Source organism: Pan troglodytes, chromosome 21 (assembly GCF_028858775.2).
Source record: "Pan troglodytes isolate AG18354 chromosome 21, NHGRI_mPanTro3-v2.0_pri, whole genome shotgun sequence".
Classification (NCBI taxonomy): domain Eukaryota; kingdom Metazoa; phylum Chordata; class Mammalia; order Primates; family Hominidae; genus Pan; species Pan troglodytes.
Genome location: NC_072419.2, coordinates 9,801,852 through 9,818,537, shown reverse-complemented (window position 1 = coordinate 9,818,537; position 16,686 = coordinate 9,801,852). Strand labels below are relative to the sequence as shown.

Genomic DNA, 16,686 nt, shown 5'->3' with positions numbered 1-16,686 from the left:
CAGGATGGTTTTGATCTCCTGACCTTGTGATCCGCCTGCCTCAGCCTCCCGAAGTGCTGGGATTATGGGCATGAGCCACCACACCCGGCTAATTTTGTATTTTTAGTAGAGATGGGGTTTCTCCATGTTGGTCAGGCTGGTCTCAAACTCCCGACCTCAGGTGATCCACCCACCTCGACCTCCCAAAGTGTTGGTTGGGATTATAGGCGTGAGCCCCGGTGCCCGGTTTTTTTTTTTTTTTTTTTTTTTTTTTTTAGACTGAGTCTCACTCTGTTGCCCAGGCTGGAGTGCAATAGTGTGATCTCGGCTCACTGCAACCTCTGCCTCCCGGCTTCAAGAGATTCTCCTGCCTCAGCCTCCCAAGTAGCTGGGATTACAGGCACCCACCACCACGCCAAGCTAATTTTGTATTTTTAGTAGAGACAGGGTTTCACTGTGTTTGTCAGGCTGGTCTCAAACTCCTGAGTTCAGGTGATCCACCCACCTCAGCCTCCCAAAGTGCTGGGATTACAGGTGTGAGCCACCTTGCCCAGCCCATATTTTTTCTTTTTCCTTTTCTTTTTCTTTCTTTCTTTTTTTTTTTTTTTTGAGACAGAGTCTTGCTCTGTCGCTCAGGCTGGTGTGCAGTGGTGCAATCTTGGCTCACTGCAACGTCCGCCCCCTGGGTTCAAGTGATTCTCCTGCCTCAGCCTCCCGAGTAGCTGGGATTACAGGCATGTGCCACCACGCCCCACTCATTGTTTGTATTTTTAGTAGAGACAGGATTTCATCATGTCAGCTAGGCTGGTTTTGAACACTTGACCTGAAGCGATCCGCCCACCTCGGCCTCCCAAAGTGCTAGGATTACAGGGGAGAGCCACCTAGTCTGGCCCATATTTTTTCAAATCCCTTTCTCACCATTGTTCTTTGGTCCTGAATTTATTTTTATTTATTTTTATTTTCTGAGACAGGGTCTCACTCTATCACCCAGGCTGGAGTGCACTGGCATGATCATGGCTCACTGCAGCCTCGACCTCCCTGGGCTCAGGTGATCTTCCCACCTCATCCTCCCAAGTACCTGGAATCACAGGTGCATGCCACCACACCTGGCTAATTTTTGTATTTTGTAGAGACAGGGTTTCATCATGTTGCCCAGGCTGGTCTTGAACTCCTAGGCTCACCTCTACCTAGACTTCCCAAAGTATTGGGTTAACAGACGAGCCTCTGTGCCTGGCTCCTGAAATAATCTTTACTTCTGTTATCATGTATACAAAAAGCTTAATAAACTCCAGTACTGCCCTCCCCTCCCCTCCCACCTCAAAAGAAAGAAAGAAAGAAATTCAATGTCACAGATATAGCAAAACCCCAACCCGCTTCCCTCCTCCTAGAGGTAATCGCTATCCTGAAGTTGGTGTGCATCAGTCCCAAGCCTCTTTTCGTACTTTTTCCACGGTTGTTTCCATAAACACTATGTGGGATTGTTGAGTGATTTTTAAAACATATATAGTCCGGGCGCGGTGGCTCACGCCTGTAATCCCAGCACTTTGGGAAGCCAAGGTGGGTGGATCACAAGGTCAGGAGTTCGAGACCAGCCTGGCCAACACAGTGAAACCCCATCTCTACTAAAAATACAAAAATTAGCCGGGCGTGGTGGCGGGCGCCTGTAATCCCAGCTACTCGGGAGTCTGAGGCAGGAGAATCGCTTGAACCCGGGAGGTGGAGGTTGCAGTGAGCCGAGATCGCACCCCCGCACTCCAGCCTGTGCGACAGGCTGTCCGTCTCAAAAAAAAAACATACATAGATGTTTTCTACTGGACATACCGTCTGCTATAATTTCCTCTTAACATTGTGGGTTTCTTTACACCCCCCAAACTCATTTTAATGTTTGACATTAAAGCCTCTCTGTGATGTGCCGCTGGGCGGGGCTCCCAGTAGTGGGCGGAGTCTAGACTGGGAAATGTGGGCGGGGCCTATGAGATCCCGGCCTCAGGGTGGACGCAGTGGTTCTGCACTGAGGCCCTCGTCATGGTGGCGCCCGTGTGGTACTTGGTAGCGGCGGCTCTGCTAGTCGGCTTTATCCTCTTCCTGACTCGCAGCCGGGGCCGGGCGGCATCAGGTAGGACATGCCGCTGCACCAGGACTGGTGGTACCGGGTTTTCTGGCCTTCTGAGCCTTTGTGGACCGTCGCGCCGCGGCTCCTGCGCGTGCGCATCTGGGCGGGCGGGACGCATGCGCATCCGTGCGCTAGTCGTGTGCCGGGTGGCGCTTCCGCAGTGCCCTACCTGGAATCGGTGGCCGCGCCGCTACCCCTTTCTCTCGACTCCAAGCCAGAGTCTGGCCTCATCCCTCTCTTCACCCCCGGGAACTCCATACCTCCAAAGGCCTGAGGCCCTGGCCGGCGCACACTCCCATCCGTCACCGTCTGGGCCCTTTCCCTCTGCACCTGTTAGGGAGGCCGCAAAGGTTTTCCATTCCTCCCAGCCTGGCTCCAGAGCAGGTGCCAGGAAGGGGGCATCTGAATATTTTCTGCCTGCCCCCCACGAGCTGGAGAAGCGCGAGGCGGCTCCAGGAAATTCCTGAAGCTCTCTCCTTTCCCGCCAAGGAGAGGGCCCACTCTCCCTCCCCAATCCGCTCCCCGATCAGAAGGCCATGTCATTGGCCAGGGCACAGAACAGATACACCCATCCTCCCTCTTTCCCCCCATTTCTGGTCAGCGGGCGGGTTTGTGTATGTGTTTTCCTGCTCCCTGGGCCCACAAGCTACCTCTGAGCACCTGCGCGCTCCCAGGCGCGGGAGGGACACGCTGAGGGAAGGCGGAGAGCCAGCAGGTCTTCCCGGGGGAGGCTCGGCCACCGCCGGGAAGTGTACTCTCTGGCTGGGGAGCCAGATAAAACCACAGGTGGTGTTAGGCGAGAAATCAGTGGATTCCTGCAGGGGGTACTCGATGAGAGCTGGGGACATCAGGATAGGGGCCTCCTGACAGGCCAGCTGGAAAGGTGGAGCCGGGAGGGGAGAGGAGTATTCACACAGGCCCGAGGGAAGGGCTGAGCCCCCGCCTGGGACCAAGCTGTGGGCCTGGTGGAAAAGGCCTTGCCAGTCAGACTGAGAAGTCGGGGCCTTGTGCTGTGGGCAGCAGGCCGCTAAGCAGAGGAGGTGAGGCTTCCAGGCTGCCGCTCCTCCTGCCATGGGCCGGGCTGGGCTTATAGGCAGCATTGTCATTTCTGTCTTCCCTACAGCCGGCCAAGAGCCACTGCACAATGAGGAGCTGGCAGGAGCAGGCCGGGTGGCCCAGCCTGGGCCCCTGGAGCCTGAGGAGCCGAGAGCTGGAGGCAGGCCTCGGCGCCGGAGGGACCTGGGCAGCCGCCTACAGGCCCAGCGTCGAGCCCAGCGGGTGGCCTGGGCAGAAGCAGATGAGAATGAGGAGGAAGCTGTCATCCTAGGTGAGAGGGGCCCAGCCTGGTGGGGAGAGGGTTTGGGTTGGAGGGGGGGATAAAAGGGCCCCCAAAGCTAAGTGGGGGAGCAGGGTATGAAGCCTCAGGGTAGGAGGGACGTCTGGGAGCCACACGGTAGAGTAGGGGGGGACTTGGGACCTGGCATTTGTTCCACTGGGTCAACCCCCTCTTCCTTCATCTTGGCTCTCAGTGTCCAAGCAGAGGGCAAGGGTCTTCAGTTGGATTCAGAATGTTCCTCAATTCACCCCTTCTATCCTCGCACCCTTCCTGTTATGGGCACACTTATTCCCTGAGGATTTCACCCTAGAGGCAGAGTGCCTGGCCAAGAATTTCTGCAGTTCCTGGAGTGGGGTCACCCACAACCCCAGGAAAACAGTTTAAAGATAGAGACATTCTGTTGACACAGAGGCCTCCATATCTCTGCTTCCAGGAGACCAGGAGAGCCCTCAGGATTGTCTTCTCCAGTACTTGGCAGCTGGCTTGAGCCTGAGGAGGGGGCGTCTGGGCCTTTCTCAGAAACTGGGGGCATTTGAGGCTTTTGCCTTGTACCTTTGGGGATTATCCCTTTAGCTCACGAAGAGGCCCTTTCTTTGCCATACCTTCTGGCTCAGACTTGGGTTCAGAGACCCTTGCTGCACAGGCATCAGTGGGTCTTTAACTTGCAGCTGGCCCTGAGGTAGTCATGGTGTTGGGACTGTCATTTCAGCCAGGGTTTGATGGGCAAAGGGATAATCCTGGCCAGGGACTAAGCCCAGAATCCTCAGCAACTCCTGACGATAGTGAGGAGGATTTCAGATTTGAGGCGGGATAAATTTCCTCATGGGACTTCCCTTCCCTGGGGGTTTGGCACCAGAGACAGAAGCCAGAGAACTCTGGAGTTCATTAGCCAGGATATTTAAGGTACATTAGGTGAGACCAGCATTCAGAAAGGTAAAAAAACCCTCTCTGGGCTGGGCACGGTGGCTCACACCTGTAATTCCAGCACTTTGGGAGGCCAAGGAGGGCGGATCACGAGGTCAGGAGATCGAGACCATCCTGGCTAACACGGTGAAACCCCGTCTCTACTAAAAATACAAAAAATTAGCCGGGCGTGATGGTGTGTGCCTGTAGTCCCAGCTACTCGGGAGGCTGAGGCAGGAGAATGCCATGAACCCGGGAGGTGGAGCTTGCAGTGAGCCGAGATCGCGCCACTGCACTCCAGCCTGGGCGACAGAGCGAGACTCCGTCTCCAAAAACAAATAAACAAACAAAAAAAACCCTCTCTGGGCCGGGCATGGTGGCTCACGCCTGTGATCCCAGCACTTTGGGAGGCCGAGGTGGGTGGATCACGAGGTCAGGAGATTGAGACCATCCTGGCTAACACGGTGAAACCCCGTCTCTACTAAAAATAAAAATAAAAAAATTAGGGGGGCATGGTGGCTGGTGCCTGTAGTTCCAGCTACTCGGAAGGCTGAGGCAGGAGAATGGCATGAACCCAGGAGGTGGTGCTTGCAGCGAGCCGAGATCGCGCCACTGCACTCCACCTTGGGCAACAGAGCGAGACTCCGTCTCAAAAAAGAAAAAGGAAAAAAAACAACCCTCTCTCCTAATGCCTCCCCTATGCTGTATTCTGGCTCATCAGCCACAGTACCTTAAATATCCAGGCAGCGCTATCTGTGACCCAGAGACACTTGCATATTTTAACCTGATACCTCCTTCTTTATGGCTATGCAATATCTAAAGTTCTCTTTTTTTTTTTTTTTTTTTTTTGAGACAGAGTCTTGCTCTGTCACCCAGGCTGGAGTGCAGTGGCGTGATCTCGGCTCACGCCACTCGGCAGCAGATCTCGGCAAGCTCTGCCTGCTGGGTTCATGCCATTCTCCTGCTTCAGCCTCCCTAGTAGCTGGGGCTACGGGTGCCCACCACCACACCTGGCTAATTTTTTTTTTTTTTTTTTGAGGCAGAGTTTCGCTCTGTCGCCCAGGCTGGATGGAGTGCAGTGGCGCGATGTCCACTCACTGCAAGTTCCGCCTCCTGGGTTCACACCATTCCCCTGCCTCAACCTCCCGAGTAGCTGAGACTACAAGCACCCACCACCATGCCCGGCTAATTTTTTTTGTATTTTTTTTTCCCCTGAGACAGTGTCTCACTCTGTCGCCCAGGTTGGAGTGCAGTGGCGTGATCTCAGCTCACTGCAAGTTCCGGCTCCTGGGTTCACATCATTCTCCTGCCTCAGCCTCCTGAGTAGCTGGGACTACAGGTGCCTGCCACCACACCCAACTAATTTTTTGTATTTTTAGTAGAGATGAGGTTTCACCATGTTAGCCAGGATGATCTCGATCTCCTGACCTCGTGATCCGCCCACCTTTGCCTCTCAAAGTTCTGGGATTACAGGCGTGAGCCACCGTGCCCAGCCCTTTTTTGTACTTTTAGTAGAGGTGGGGTTTCACCATGATTGCCAGGATGGTCTCACTCTCCTGACCTTGTGATCCACCCACCTCGGCCTCCCAAAGTGCTGGGATTACAGGCGTCAGCCACCGTGCCCGGCCTAAAGTTCTCATCTTTTCCCTTGCCCTATGGGCCCCTCACCGTTCTCCCATCCCTACATATTCATGCACACACACACACGCACTCATGGCAGATGCCTCTGGAGGGCAGAGCTGGGCTAGTGACATTTGCAGGTGGGTGGAAGGGGATCCCCCTATTAGGGGAGGGACGAGGGGTTGGGGATCCATCATCATCAGTCCTCTCTGGTCAGAACCTGAACTGTCTTTCTTTGACCATACCCAGCCCAGGAGGAGGAAGGTGTCGAGAAGCCAGCGGAAACTCACCTGTCAGGGAAAATTGGAGCTAAGAAACTGCGGAAGCTGGAGGAGAAACAAGCGCGAAAGGCCCAGCGTGAGGCAAGCCGGAGGGATGGGGTGCAGCTCTGGGAAGTGCGAAAGGGCCCTGCCTTCCTTTTTCCCTAAGGCAGACTCAGGGCTTCTTGCCTGCTGGGCTGGTGTTTGCTGCTTCCCTGGCTCTGTCTCCTGCCGCCTGGGTCTGTGCCCTGGCCCAGGCATTGCCTTCCCTAGTCTGTCTGGGCGGTGGGCACACTCTAGCCGGGGGTGAGGGATGTGCCCCTGTGAAGACCTCTCTCCAGGCAGAGGAGGCTGAACGTGAGGAGCGGAAACGACTCGAGTCCCAGCGCGAAGCTGAGTGGAAGAAGGAGGAGGAGCGGCTTCGCCTGGAGGAGGAGCAGAAGGTGAGGCCAGCCCCTACCCTGACCTCTGACCCTTGACCAGGCAAGGCAGCCTTGCTTCTTATGCAGCTCCCTGGCACCTCCAACCTAGAAGGTGGGCCATAGACCTGGCACAAGGGCAGGTCCTGGTTTATTTGGTCCCTAGGCTCCACCACAGCCTAGAAAAGCCACTGCTGAAAAGCAGAGCCTGGAGTGGGGATTTTTGTGCACGTGACTATTGAACTTTCGGGGAGCATGTGCGGAACGCGAGGCGAGGAGGACAGCTGGGCAGAGAAAGCCAGGAGAGGAGGAGAAGATGGCAGAGAGGTGATGGGGGTCTGGATCCTGAAGGCCTTGAGGCTGTTAAAGATCATTGTAAGAGATGGTGGTTACATCGAGGGCCTGGCATACAGAAGGTGCTCAGGGAATGGGGTCCACTGCAGTAAAGGTGACTAATGAACATTTGTTTGCCAGATGCTTTCTTTGTTCTGAGAACCAGGTTTCCAAAAAAGAGAACACCATAAAGATGTGGGGTACATAGGGTTAGAGCCAGGGCTGCCCTAGCTGGGAAGACCTGTGACCTCTGACTGGCCTGTTGTCCCAGGATCCTGGATGGCAGGAAGCCTGGATGTGGGTGCTGTGGCTGATAAGCCAGAATACAGCATGGGGGAGGCATTAGCAGAAAGGGTTTTTTCCTTTCTCAATATTGGTCCTGCTTAATGTACCTTAAATATCCTGGCTCTTCTCCCCTGTAACCAGTTTCCCTTATCCTTAACATCCTACCTCACTTTAATACCTTCCTCACAACTAATATTGACACATTATTGTTAACTAAACTCTAACATTATTCAGATTTTTCTTTATTGATTGATTAAGACAGGGTCTTGCTCCATTGCCCAGGCTGGAGTGCAATGGCACAATCTTGGCTCACTGCAACCTCTGCCTCCCAGCCTCAAGCAATCCTCCCACTTCAGTTCCCCGTCCCTGCGAGTAGCTGGGACTATAGGTGTGTACCACCATGCCTGGCTAATTTTGTATTTTTAGTAGAGATGGGGTTTCTCTATGTTGGTCAGGCTGGTCTCGAACTCCCAACCTCAGGTGATCCGCCCACCTCAGCCTCCCGAAGCGCTGGGATTACAGGCGTGAGCCACTGCACCAGGCTTTTTTTTTTTTTTTTTTGAGACAAAGTCCCTCTCTGTCTCCAGGCTGGAGTGCAGTGGCACGATCTTGGCTCACTGCAACCTCTGCCTCTTGGGTTCAAGTGACTCTCCTGCCTCAGTCTCCCGAGTAGGTGGGACTACAGGTGCACCACCACGCTCAGCTAATTTTTATATTTTTAGTAGAGAGAGGGTTTCACCATGTTGGCCAGTATGGTCTCAATCTCTTGACCTTGTGATCCTCCTGCCTTGGCTTCCCAAAGTGCTGGGATTACAGGCATGAACCACTGTGCGTGGCCTTTTTTTTTTTTTTTTAAGAGAGATGGAGTCTCACTCTCACCCAGGCTGGAGTGCTCACTGCAGCTTCAAACTCTTGGGCTCAAGCAATCCTCCTGCCTCAGCCTCCCTAGTAGCTGGGGCTTTAGGTGTGCACCACTGTGCCCAGCTAAGACTCCTTGCTTTTGATGATCTTAACCTTTTTTTTTTTTTTTTTTTTTTTGAGATACAGTCTTGCTCTCAAGGCTGGAGTGCAGTGGCGCGATAGCTCACTGCAACCTCCACCTTCAGATTTCAAATGATTCTCCTGCTTCAGCCTCCCAAGTAGCTAGGATGACAGATGTGCACCACCACACCTGGCTAATTTTTGTATTTTTGGTAGAGGCGGGGTTTCACCGTATTGGCCAGGCTGGTCTTGAACTCTTGACCTCAGGTGATCCACCCACCTCAGCCTCCCAAAGTGCTGGGATTACATGTGTGAGCCACTGTGTCCAGCCTTAACAATTTTGAGGAGTCCTGGGCAAGTAATTTGTAGAAGGTCCCTTAATTTGAGTTTGGTTGATGTTTTTCTCATGGTTAGACTGGGGTTATGGATCTGACTGAAGAAGACAATAAGTGAAGTTCCATCTTCAATGCAACATACCAAGTATGCAAGTTATCCGCTTCACTTGTCCCTAATGTTGTTAACCTTGGTCGCCTGGCTGCGGTTTTGTTTGCCAGCTTTCTCCACTGTAATGTGACTGTTTTTTTCCCCTCTTCCCGTATTTCTTTGGAAAGAAGTCACTGTGCACAGCCCACACTTAAGGGTTGGGGAGTCAGTGTTCTTACATAAATTATTTGGAAATCTCTTACAGGAGATATGTCTCTCCTTCCCTATTCATTAAATATTCATGCAGTCTTTTTTTTTTTTTTTTTTTTTTTTTCTGAGATGGAGTCTCACTCTGTCATCCAGGCTGGAGTCCAATGGCGCAATCTGGGCTCACTGCAACCTCTGCTTCCCAGGTTCAAGCGATTCTGCTGCCTCAGCCTCTCGAGTAGCTGGGATTACAGGTGCCTACCACCACACCCAGCTAATTTTTGTATTTTTAGTAGAGACGAGGTTTCACCATGTTGGCCAGGATGGTCTTGAACTCCTGACCTCAGGTGATCCGCCTGCCTCAGCCTCCCAAAGTGGTGGGATTACCAGCGTGAGCCACCGTGCCCGACCAGCCATTTTTTTATATTTGTATAGACTCATGAGTATTTATTTTGTACTTTGTGTTATAATCCAGTAACGTGTTATTTATTACGTTGTTGAGATTGTTCCAGCTTTGACCATTGGGAGCCCTTTCAGTTGGCTCCTGTGTACCTTTAACACACACTCGTTTTGTTTTTTGAGCACTTAGTTTCTGGCACTGCAAGATGCCCCAGACTCATCTTGTATATTACTTGCCCCAGCTTTAGCTTTCTGGTTCTTGTTTTTGTTTTTGAGATGGAGTCTCGCTCTGTCCCCCAGGCTGGAGTGCAGTGGCACAGTCTCGGCTCACTGCAAGCTCTGCCTCCCAGGTTCACGCCATTCTCCTGCCTCAGCCTCCCGAGTAGCTGGGACTACAGGTGCCTGCCACCATGCCTGGCTAATTTTTTTTGTGTGTATTTTTTAGTGGAGACAGGGTTTCACCATGTTAGCCAGGATGGTCTTGATCTACTGACCTCGTGATCCGCCCGCCTTGGCCTCCCAAAGTGCTGGGATTACAGGCGTGAGCCACCACGCCCGGCTAGCTTTCCATTTAAAAACTTTTCTGAGTGCTCTGGAAAATGTGTTGGGTTGAGGGAGGCTGTTTTACCAGGCAGTAGTGGTGATGGAGCAACATAGACAGACCAGGGAGTTTTCTGGAAGTTAGAGAAAGAAGGGGTCAATAGGACCTCATTTCTGACCAGTTGGCTGTGTTAATTCACAGAGCCAGGGACCTAGGAGGAGGTCTAAACGTAGAAGAGTAGGTCCCAGGGTCTGTCTGCTGCCTGTGAGATGGCCCAGTAGCTGTGTCACATGGACCGTTGTGTGTTTGGGAGAAGAGATTCGGGTGGGGCTACAAGTGTGGTAGTCACTGGCAAGGAAGGGGTTGATGCTTTGGGCATGGGCGAGGTGGCCCAGAGAATGTGGAGGAGAGAGAAGAGGCAGGGCTGAATGATGAAGGAGGCGGGAAGAATGGCCCAAGGAGCAGGAGGAAATCCAGGAGAGGGTGGGATCTGGAAGCCAAGGGAGGAAAGAAGGATCACTGAGAGGACAGGCATATGAGACCTGAAGGTTGTACCTTGAGTTTGGTGAGTGGAGGGCATGGGTGAGACTGTGGCAGGAGTTGTTTCATAGAACTGGGAACACAGAAGCCAGACTGGAGTGGGCTGACTGGGTGAGTGGGTGGTGAGGAAATGCAGGGTTCACATTTGCTCATGAGGTTTGGACATGACGGGGTATGCTTGGTGAGTTACACAAGGAGAGGATGGGGCAGGTGATTGGAGGGTATTGTAGAGTGGGGTCATGGCAGGGTTTTCAACAGATTTTTGCTAAGATCCCCTGAGCACGGAGGGCGGGAGAAGGGGCTGAGCAGCATTTGTCCAGGTGATGATGAAACCGATGACAAGAGGGGCCTCGGCCCATTGTTCAGCTTGGGGGATGGAGAAATGGGGGTCTTGAAGGAGCTGTGTCTCTGAGAAAAGGCTGGGCTATATGCTCTGGTGTCCTGCAGGGGTAGCAGCAACCAGAACATGTGCCTGCCCTGTTCTGCCCCTGATACCTGACTTTTGCCTCCTATGTCCACAGGAGGAGGAGGAGAGGAAGGCCCGCGAGGAGCAGGCCCAGCGGGAGCATGAGGAGTACCTGAAACTGAAGGAGGCCTTTGTGGTGGAGGAGGAAGGCGTAGGAGAGACCATGACTGAGGAACAGGTGGGCCTGCTGCCCCTGGGAAGCCCCTCTCTGCACCCATCAGTGCAGCCTGTGCCAGACCCAAGGCTAGCCACCCCATCCCAGACGCCCCTGGCCGGGCAGTGAGAGGTGGGTGGGCATCAGTACCAGCAGGCTTTAGTGGCCAGAGGCCTTGTCCTCAGCAGAGGCTGGTGCCTCCGAAACTCTCACCCTGGAAGGCTCTGCTGCTTGTGTAGGCAAGCGGTATGTGCAGGTGGTTGGGCGGGCCCAAGGCAGGCTGCAGGCAGGTGGCCCTCAAGTGAGCAGGTGGTACTTGGGTGAATGGGTACAGAACCCTGTGGCCTTGCTAGGGGGTGCTCACCCTGATTTCTCTGCTTCTCTAGTCCCAGAGCTTCCTGACAGAGTTCATCAACTACATCAAGGTAAGAAGCCACTGAACAGAGCCTGAGTGTCAGCTCCCTGCCTGGCATGTGCAGGTTGGATGCCTCCAGTGGGGGCTGCAGGCAGTGCATTCAGGCTCATGCAGGAGTGGACAGGGGGGCCCAGAGGGGCAGAGCCGCAGGGTCCTGGCCAGGAGAGTTTCTCTCCCTCCAACCCCGAAGGTGGAGAAGGACCTGGGTCTGTGTGGGAGGCGCAAGCCTTTGATCACTTCCTCACACTCAGTTTTTGACAGTTTCCCTGCTCTTCAGACCCCACGCTCAGTGAGTCAGTGTGTTTTCAAGTCTCTTCACATGTGTTTTCTGTCAGTTCTGTCACACTGAGGCTCCACTGAGTTGAAACAAGCATCCTCTGCCACATGCTCCTGACTGGGAACTTGGGTCTTTCAGGGGAAACAGGATGGTGTTTCCTTTGGAGTTTAGGGTGGGGCGGCAGTGTGTCCCCTTCTGTCCGCAGCCACTGCGCAGGCCGCCTCGATGCTGCTCCAGGTTGCATAAGCACATCCTACTTTGCTTTGCTGCTAAGCAACTTCTCTCCCACGAAGGATGCCATGAGGGGAGAGGTTTTCAAGTGCAACTCAGAGGTGCAGAGGCGGCTGAGGGAAGGAGTGCAGAGGGAGCGGGGGCGGTGGTGGGGGTGCTACTAGGGGCTGCCAAGGACCCAGGGCTTGCATAATCCTCCCGCCACCTCTCCTGAAAGAGAGCAGGGTTTAGACGCCTGCCAGCAGTGAGGGGCTGGGCTCACAGCCTTGAGTCTGGGGTTCCTAAGTGGGGGAAATGCTGGCAGCTTTGAGAGGGTCCTGTCTGCTCAGGCTGTGTGCACTCCCCTCTCATGGAGCCCTCTCTCTACCCTGGCACACTTGACTAGGGGCTGTGGCCGGGCAGGTTATCTCTCACACTTGCCTGCTGCTGTTTGGAACTTGTCCCCACCTACCCAGTAGGCAGTAAGATGGTCCTGAAGCCCCTCCCCAGGAAGCCTTCCCAGGTGGAATTAGAGGAGGGGGTCAGCTTCAACATCCCCCTTTACTCTGCAGAAACCAGAAGAAAGGTCCCCAGTTCTAGCCCTCACTTTTGGTGGCTCCCTGGAGGTAACTATTCTCTGGGAGTTCTCCAAACTCTTTCGGAGCTTAGAAGTTTTTCCAGCTTGTCCGGGCATGGTGGCTCACGCCTGCAATCCCAGCACTTTGAGAGGCTGAGGCGGGCAGATCACTTGAGGTCAGGAGTTTGAGACTAGCCTGGGCAACATGTTGAAACCCCATCTCTGCTAAAAATACAAAAATTAGCCAGGCATGGTGGTGCACACCTGTAGTCCCAGCTACTCAGGAGGCTGAGGCAGGAGAATCACTTGAACCCAGGAGGTGGAGGTTGCAGTGAGGCAAGATGGTGCCACTGCACTCCAGCCTGGGCGACAGAGTGAGACTCTGTCTCAAAAAAAAAAAAAAAAAGAAAAAAGAAAAAAAGTTTTTCCAGCCTGTGCTGGCTAATTCTTCCAGAGCTGCTGTCTTGCAAGGAAAAGGAGGACTTCTGAAATTCAGTCTGTCTGCTTTCCTCCTTGCTCCAAGGGGATAGGCCTTTTTTGCCTTAAGATTTCAGAACTGGAGGAACATGCCCGCACCCAGCATCGTTTATGAGAGGTGTATAGTTCACTTGATCTTGTTCCATTCTCCTGTCTGACCATGGCTGGGCTCAGGCGATCTTCCTGCCTCTGCCTCCTGAGTAGCTGAGATTGCAGGTGCATGCCACCACACCTAGCTTGTTTTATCAAACGTGTTTTGGGCCGGGCGCGGTGGCTCACGCCTGTAATCCCAGCACTTTGGGAGGCCGAGGCGGGCGGATCACGAGGTCAGGAGATCAAGACCATCTTGGCTAACACGGTGAAACCCCGTCTCTACTAAAAATACAAAAAATTAGCCGGGCGAGGTGGCGGGCGCCTGTAGTCCCAGCTACTCGGGAGGCTGAGGCAGGAGAATGGCGTAAACCCCGGGGGGCGGAGCCTGCAGTGAGCCGAGATCGCGCCAGTGCACTCCAGCCTGGGCGACAGAGTGAGACTCCGTCTCAAAAAAAACAAAAAAAAAAAACAAAAAAAACCCAAAAACGTGTTTGGCCCCAGCAGCACCTCAGGCCAGGTCATCAGGGAGCACCTGGGGTGACTTCATGTTCTCGCACCACACTGTCACTGAGAGCCCACTGCATGATCCCTGTTTTGTAGGTAGAGGCCAGCTGACCACGTCACTTTGTCCTTGCCCATCCTGACCCAGCTGCCTCTCGCTTGCCTTCTTGCTTGTACATACGGCTTTGGCATTTCAAACAAGTCACATGCTATCTGCAGTCAGGGAGGTGTCACCATGTCAGTCCTCCCCCAGCTCATTTGCGGTGGAGGATTCACAGAAATGCAAAAGAACTGCCTTTTCTCAAGTCCTGTGCTGTGTGTTGGGGTAGTGGGGGCAGCTGCCTGTGTCGACACAGCGGTGGACACTTCGCTGCGCCCTTGGGAACTCAGGTTTCTACTGAGGGTATGAAGAAGCACTTGGAGCACGGAACGAGGCTGTGCTGGAAAGCACTCAGCGGTATTAGTGACAGTGATTTCAAGGGTGGGCTCAGTGCCTCAGATGGTATAAAGAGGATGGATAAAAAGTGTGGGTGTGTCAGGTTGTGGGGGACCAGGCCAGTGGGGTGGCAAGCGAAGGCAAGGCAGGAGTGGGCCCCCACAGCCTCTACTGAGAGACCTTGGCTTGCTCGGGCTTTTATCTGCTCTCCCTCTTGTCCATGTACTCACCTGTCTCACCAGCCGGACTGCGAGCTCCAGGGCGGGGGCTATGGCTTGTTCAGCATGTGTCCCTCATACCTTTTCAGGGCCTTGTTCTAGTAGGTCCTCAGCAAACATAAGTCCTGGTGACAGTTATTTAAAATAGCTTTTGGTGACTCTCACCGCCTCCTTCCTCCCTATGGTGCGTCCCCTTCAACTTGTCCATGATGTTAAAAAGAGATGGCTGGATGCAGAGGATGGTGGCAGCTGTGCTCTGATTTCCACTCATGCGTGTCTCGGAGTCCAGGACAGGGCCCATGAGGCAGGTGGTTGTTTTGGGTAGATTCCTTCCTCGCAAGAAGGGGAATGAGAGGGTTTATGATTGTGCGGGTCTCTGTCAATGGGTGGTTGTGAGTGTGTGTGTGTGTGTGTGTGTCAGGGGAGCAAGGCTGTCTGTCCTACAGGAGTGTGTACAGTGTTTGTCCAGCCACCGAGAACAGATCAGATCAGAATGCAAACCTGGAGGGTGCCCATGCTTAGAGGGATTTGCCCAAGCTCAGCCTCTCTCTCTTTTCCTCCTTCTTTTTGTAGCAGTCCAAGGTTGTGCTCTTGGAAGACCTGGCTTCCCAGGTGGGCCTACGCACTCAGGTAAGCCCTGGAACGTGGCCTGCTGTGTGCAGTGTGGCCAGGGGTCTGTGTGGCTAGCAGAGAGGACCTGCCCTAAAGACAGAGTCTTGATGCACCGTCTACCTTGTCCCCAACCAAGAGTGAGTAGTGCACAGAAGTCTCCTGGCACCCTGGGAATCCTGCATTTTTAATGGATGAACAGGCAGGAAAGAAAAAAAAACCCAAACCCCATCACTCTGCCAGCCCCTGTGACCAAAGCAGCCCAAATCAGTTACCTTGACAACTCTCATGCACAGACTGCACCAGCCTATGTTGCAAACATCACTGCCCCGCTTCTAACAGGAAGAGATACTCTTTTGGGGGTCTTGCAGGGCCCAGGACCAGAGCTCCTTCTACCCAGGGCCCTTCCAAAGGCAAAGCACAGAGTCACATTTGGGCGTGGCATGAGAGGGAAATAAAGAGATTTGGCTGTAGTGGGAGGGAGGTTTCAGTGCTTTTTCTGGGGACATTGGTGCCTATCTCTATTCTGAGAATTGTTCTCCTCATAGGACACCATAAATCGCATCCAGGACCTGCTGGCTGAGGGGACTATAACAGGTGAGAGGATGAGAGCCAATCACTGCAGTCCTGGGCTTGGAGAGTGTCTAGCCACAGGGGCTGCAGGGATGTGCTGCAGAGGCAGGATGACCACCCAAGATGGGGGGAGGGGTGTGCAACGAGGGGAACTGAGTAGCTGGATGCAGTTACAAGGAGGACATGCCAGGGCCTGGAGGTGGCAGCAGTGGGAGAGGACAGGCAGGGCAGCCTGATTCGACTCTCCTAGCAGGACTGGATGCGGCCAGGAAAGGCCAGGAAGGCAGGAGGCCGGAAGGGCCCTGAGCCAGCTGTGAAGGAGTAGGTGGGCATTCTCAGGCCAGGTGGGGAACGCCCAGGAGGCCTCAGCCCCACAACCTGCATGTCCCCACAGGTGTGATTGACGACCGGGGCAAGTTCATCTACATAACCCCAGAGGAACTGGCCGCCGTGGCCAACTTCATCCGACAGCGGGGCCGGGTGTCCATCGCCGAGCTTGCCCAAGCCAGCAACTCCCTCATCGCCTGGGGCCGGGAGCCCCCTGCCCAAGCCCCAGCCTGACCCCAGTCCTTCCCTCTTGGACTCAGAGTTGGTGTGGCCTACCTGGCTATACATCTTCATCCCTCCCCACCATCCTGGGGAAGTGATGGTGTGGCCAGGCAGTTATAGATTAAAGGCCTGTGAGTACTGCTGAGCTTGGTGTGGCTTGGTATGGCAGAAGGCCTGGCCTAGGATCCTAGATAAGCAGGTGAAATTGAGGCTTCAGAATATATCTGAGAGGTGGGGAGGGTCCCTTGGAAGCTGGTGAAGTCCTGTTCTTAGTATGAATCCATTCATTCAAGAAAATAGCCTGTTGCACATTTACTCTGTTCCTTTGTGCCCTGCAAGCCCTGCCCCCAAGACCTAGATAAGATCTTTCTCTTCTTTTGCCCCCACTCAAATTAGAAGTGGGGAGCCTCTTGGGCCACATCTCTGTTAACTGGGGAGGGGGGTCTCATGGGTATTTTTTAACAGATCAGGAGCCCTAAGTAGGGCTGAGAGCCAACGGGGAGAAGAATTAATGAGAAGCATCAAGGATAGAGTCCTAGGGAGCGTCAGCCTTTAAGAGGGAGGGCGGGGGGTCAGTGAAGGAGAGAGCCATTTGCAGGGCAGGTGGAAGGAGAGGACCTGCCTGAGCTGGCTATAATTGTGCAGCGGAGGGAGGGACATTGCTCATATGGGAAATCACATGAATTCAGCTCTACATCCTTGACAAAAAGTTTAAATGGTGTGGGTGATTCCACCCACTGGTGGATGTGAGAACCATATGCTCAGAAGTGGGTGGGATGGGAGGGAGGTGTG

At 53.8% G+C, this 16,686-nt stretch overlaps 1 protein-coding gene across 2 annotated transcripts; it reads left to right on the top strand.

Annotated features, from left to right (window-relative positions):
- Positions 1-1,917: 1,917 nt before the first annotated feature.
- Positions 1,918-16,039, top strand: DDRGK1 (DDRGK domain containing 1). 2 transcript variants are annotated; one of them, XR_010154294.1, is made up of 9 exons: positions 1,918-2,095; positions 3,216-3,419; positions 6,201-6,313; positions 6,553-6,654; positions 10,861-10,983; positions 11,346-11,384; positions 14,737-14,912; positions 15,321-15,369; positions 15,740-16,039. XR_010154294.1 is itself a non-coding variant. In XM_001160658.7 (9 exons), the coding sequence occupies exons 1-9, from the start codon at positions 2,005-2,007 to the stop codon at positions 15,904-15,906; spliced, it is 945 nt and encodes a 314-aa protein (XP_001160658.2). In that variant the 5' UTR covers positions 1,918-2,004; the 3' UTR covers positions 15,907-16,039. The 2 variants fall into 2 exon arrangements, 1 of the variants encoding a protein (XP_001160658.2); XM_001160658.7 differs by having other exon boundaries at positions 14,737-14,793.
- The last annotated feature ends 647 nt before the right edge of the window (positions 16,040-16,686 follow it).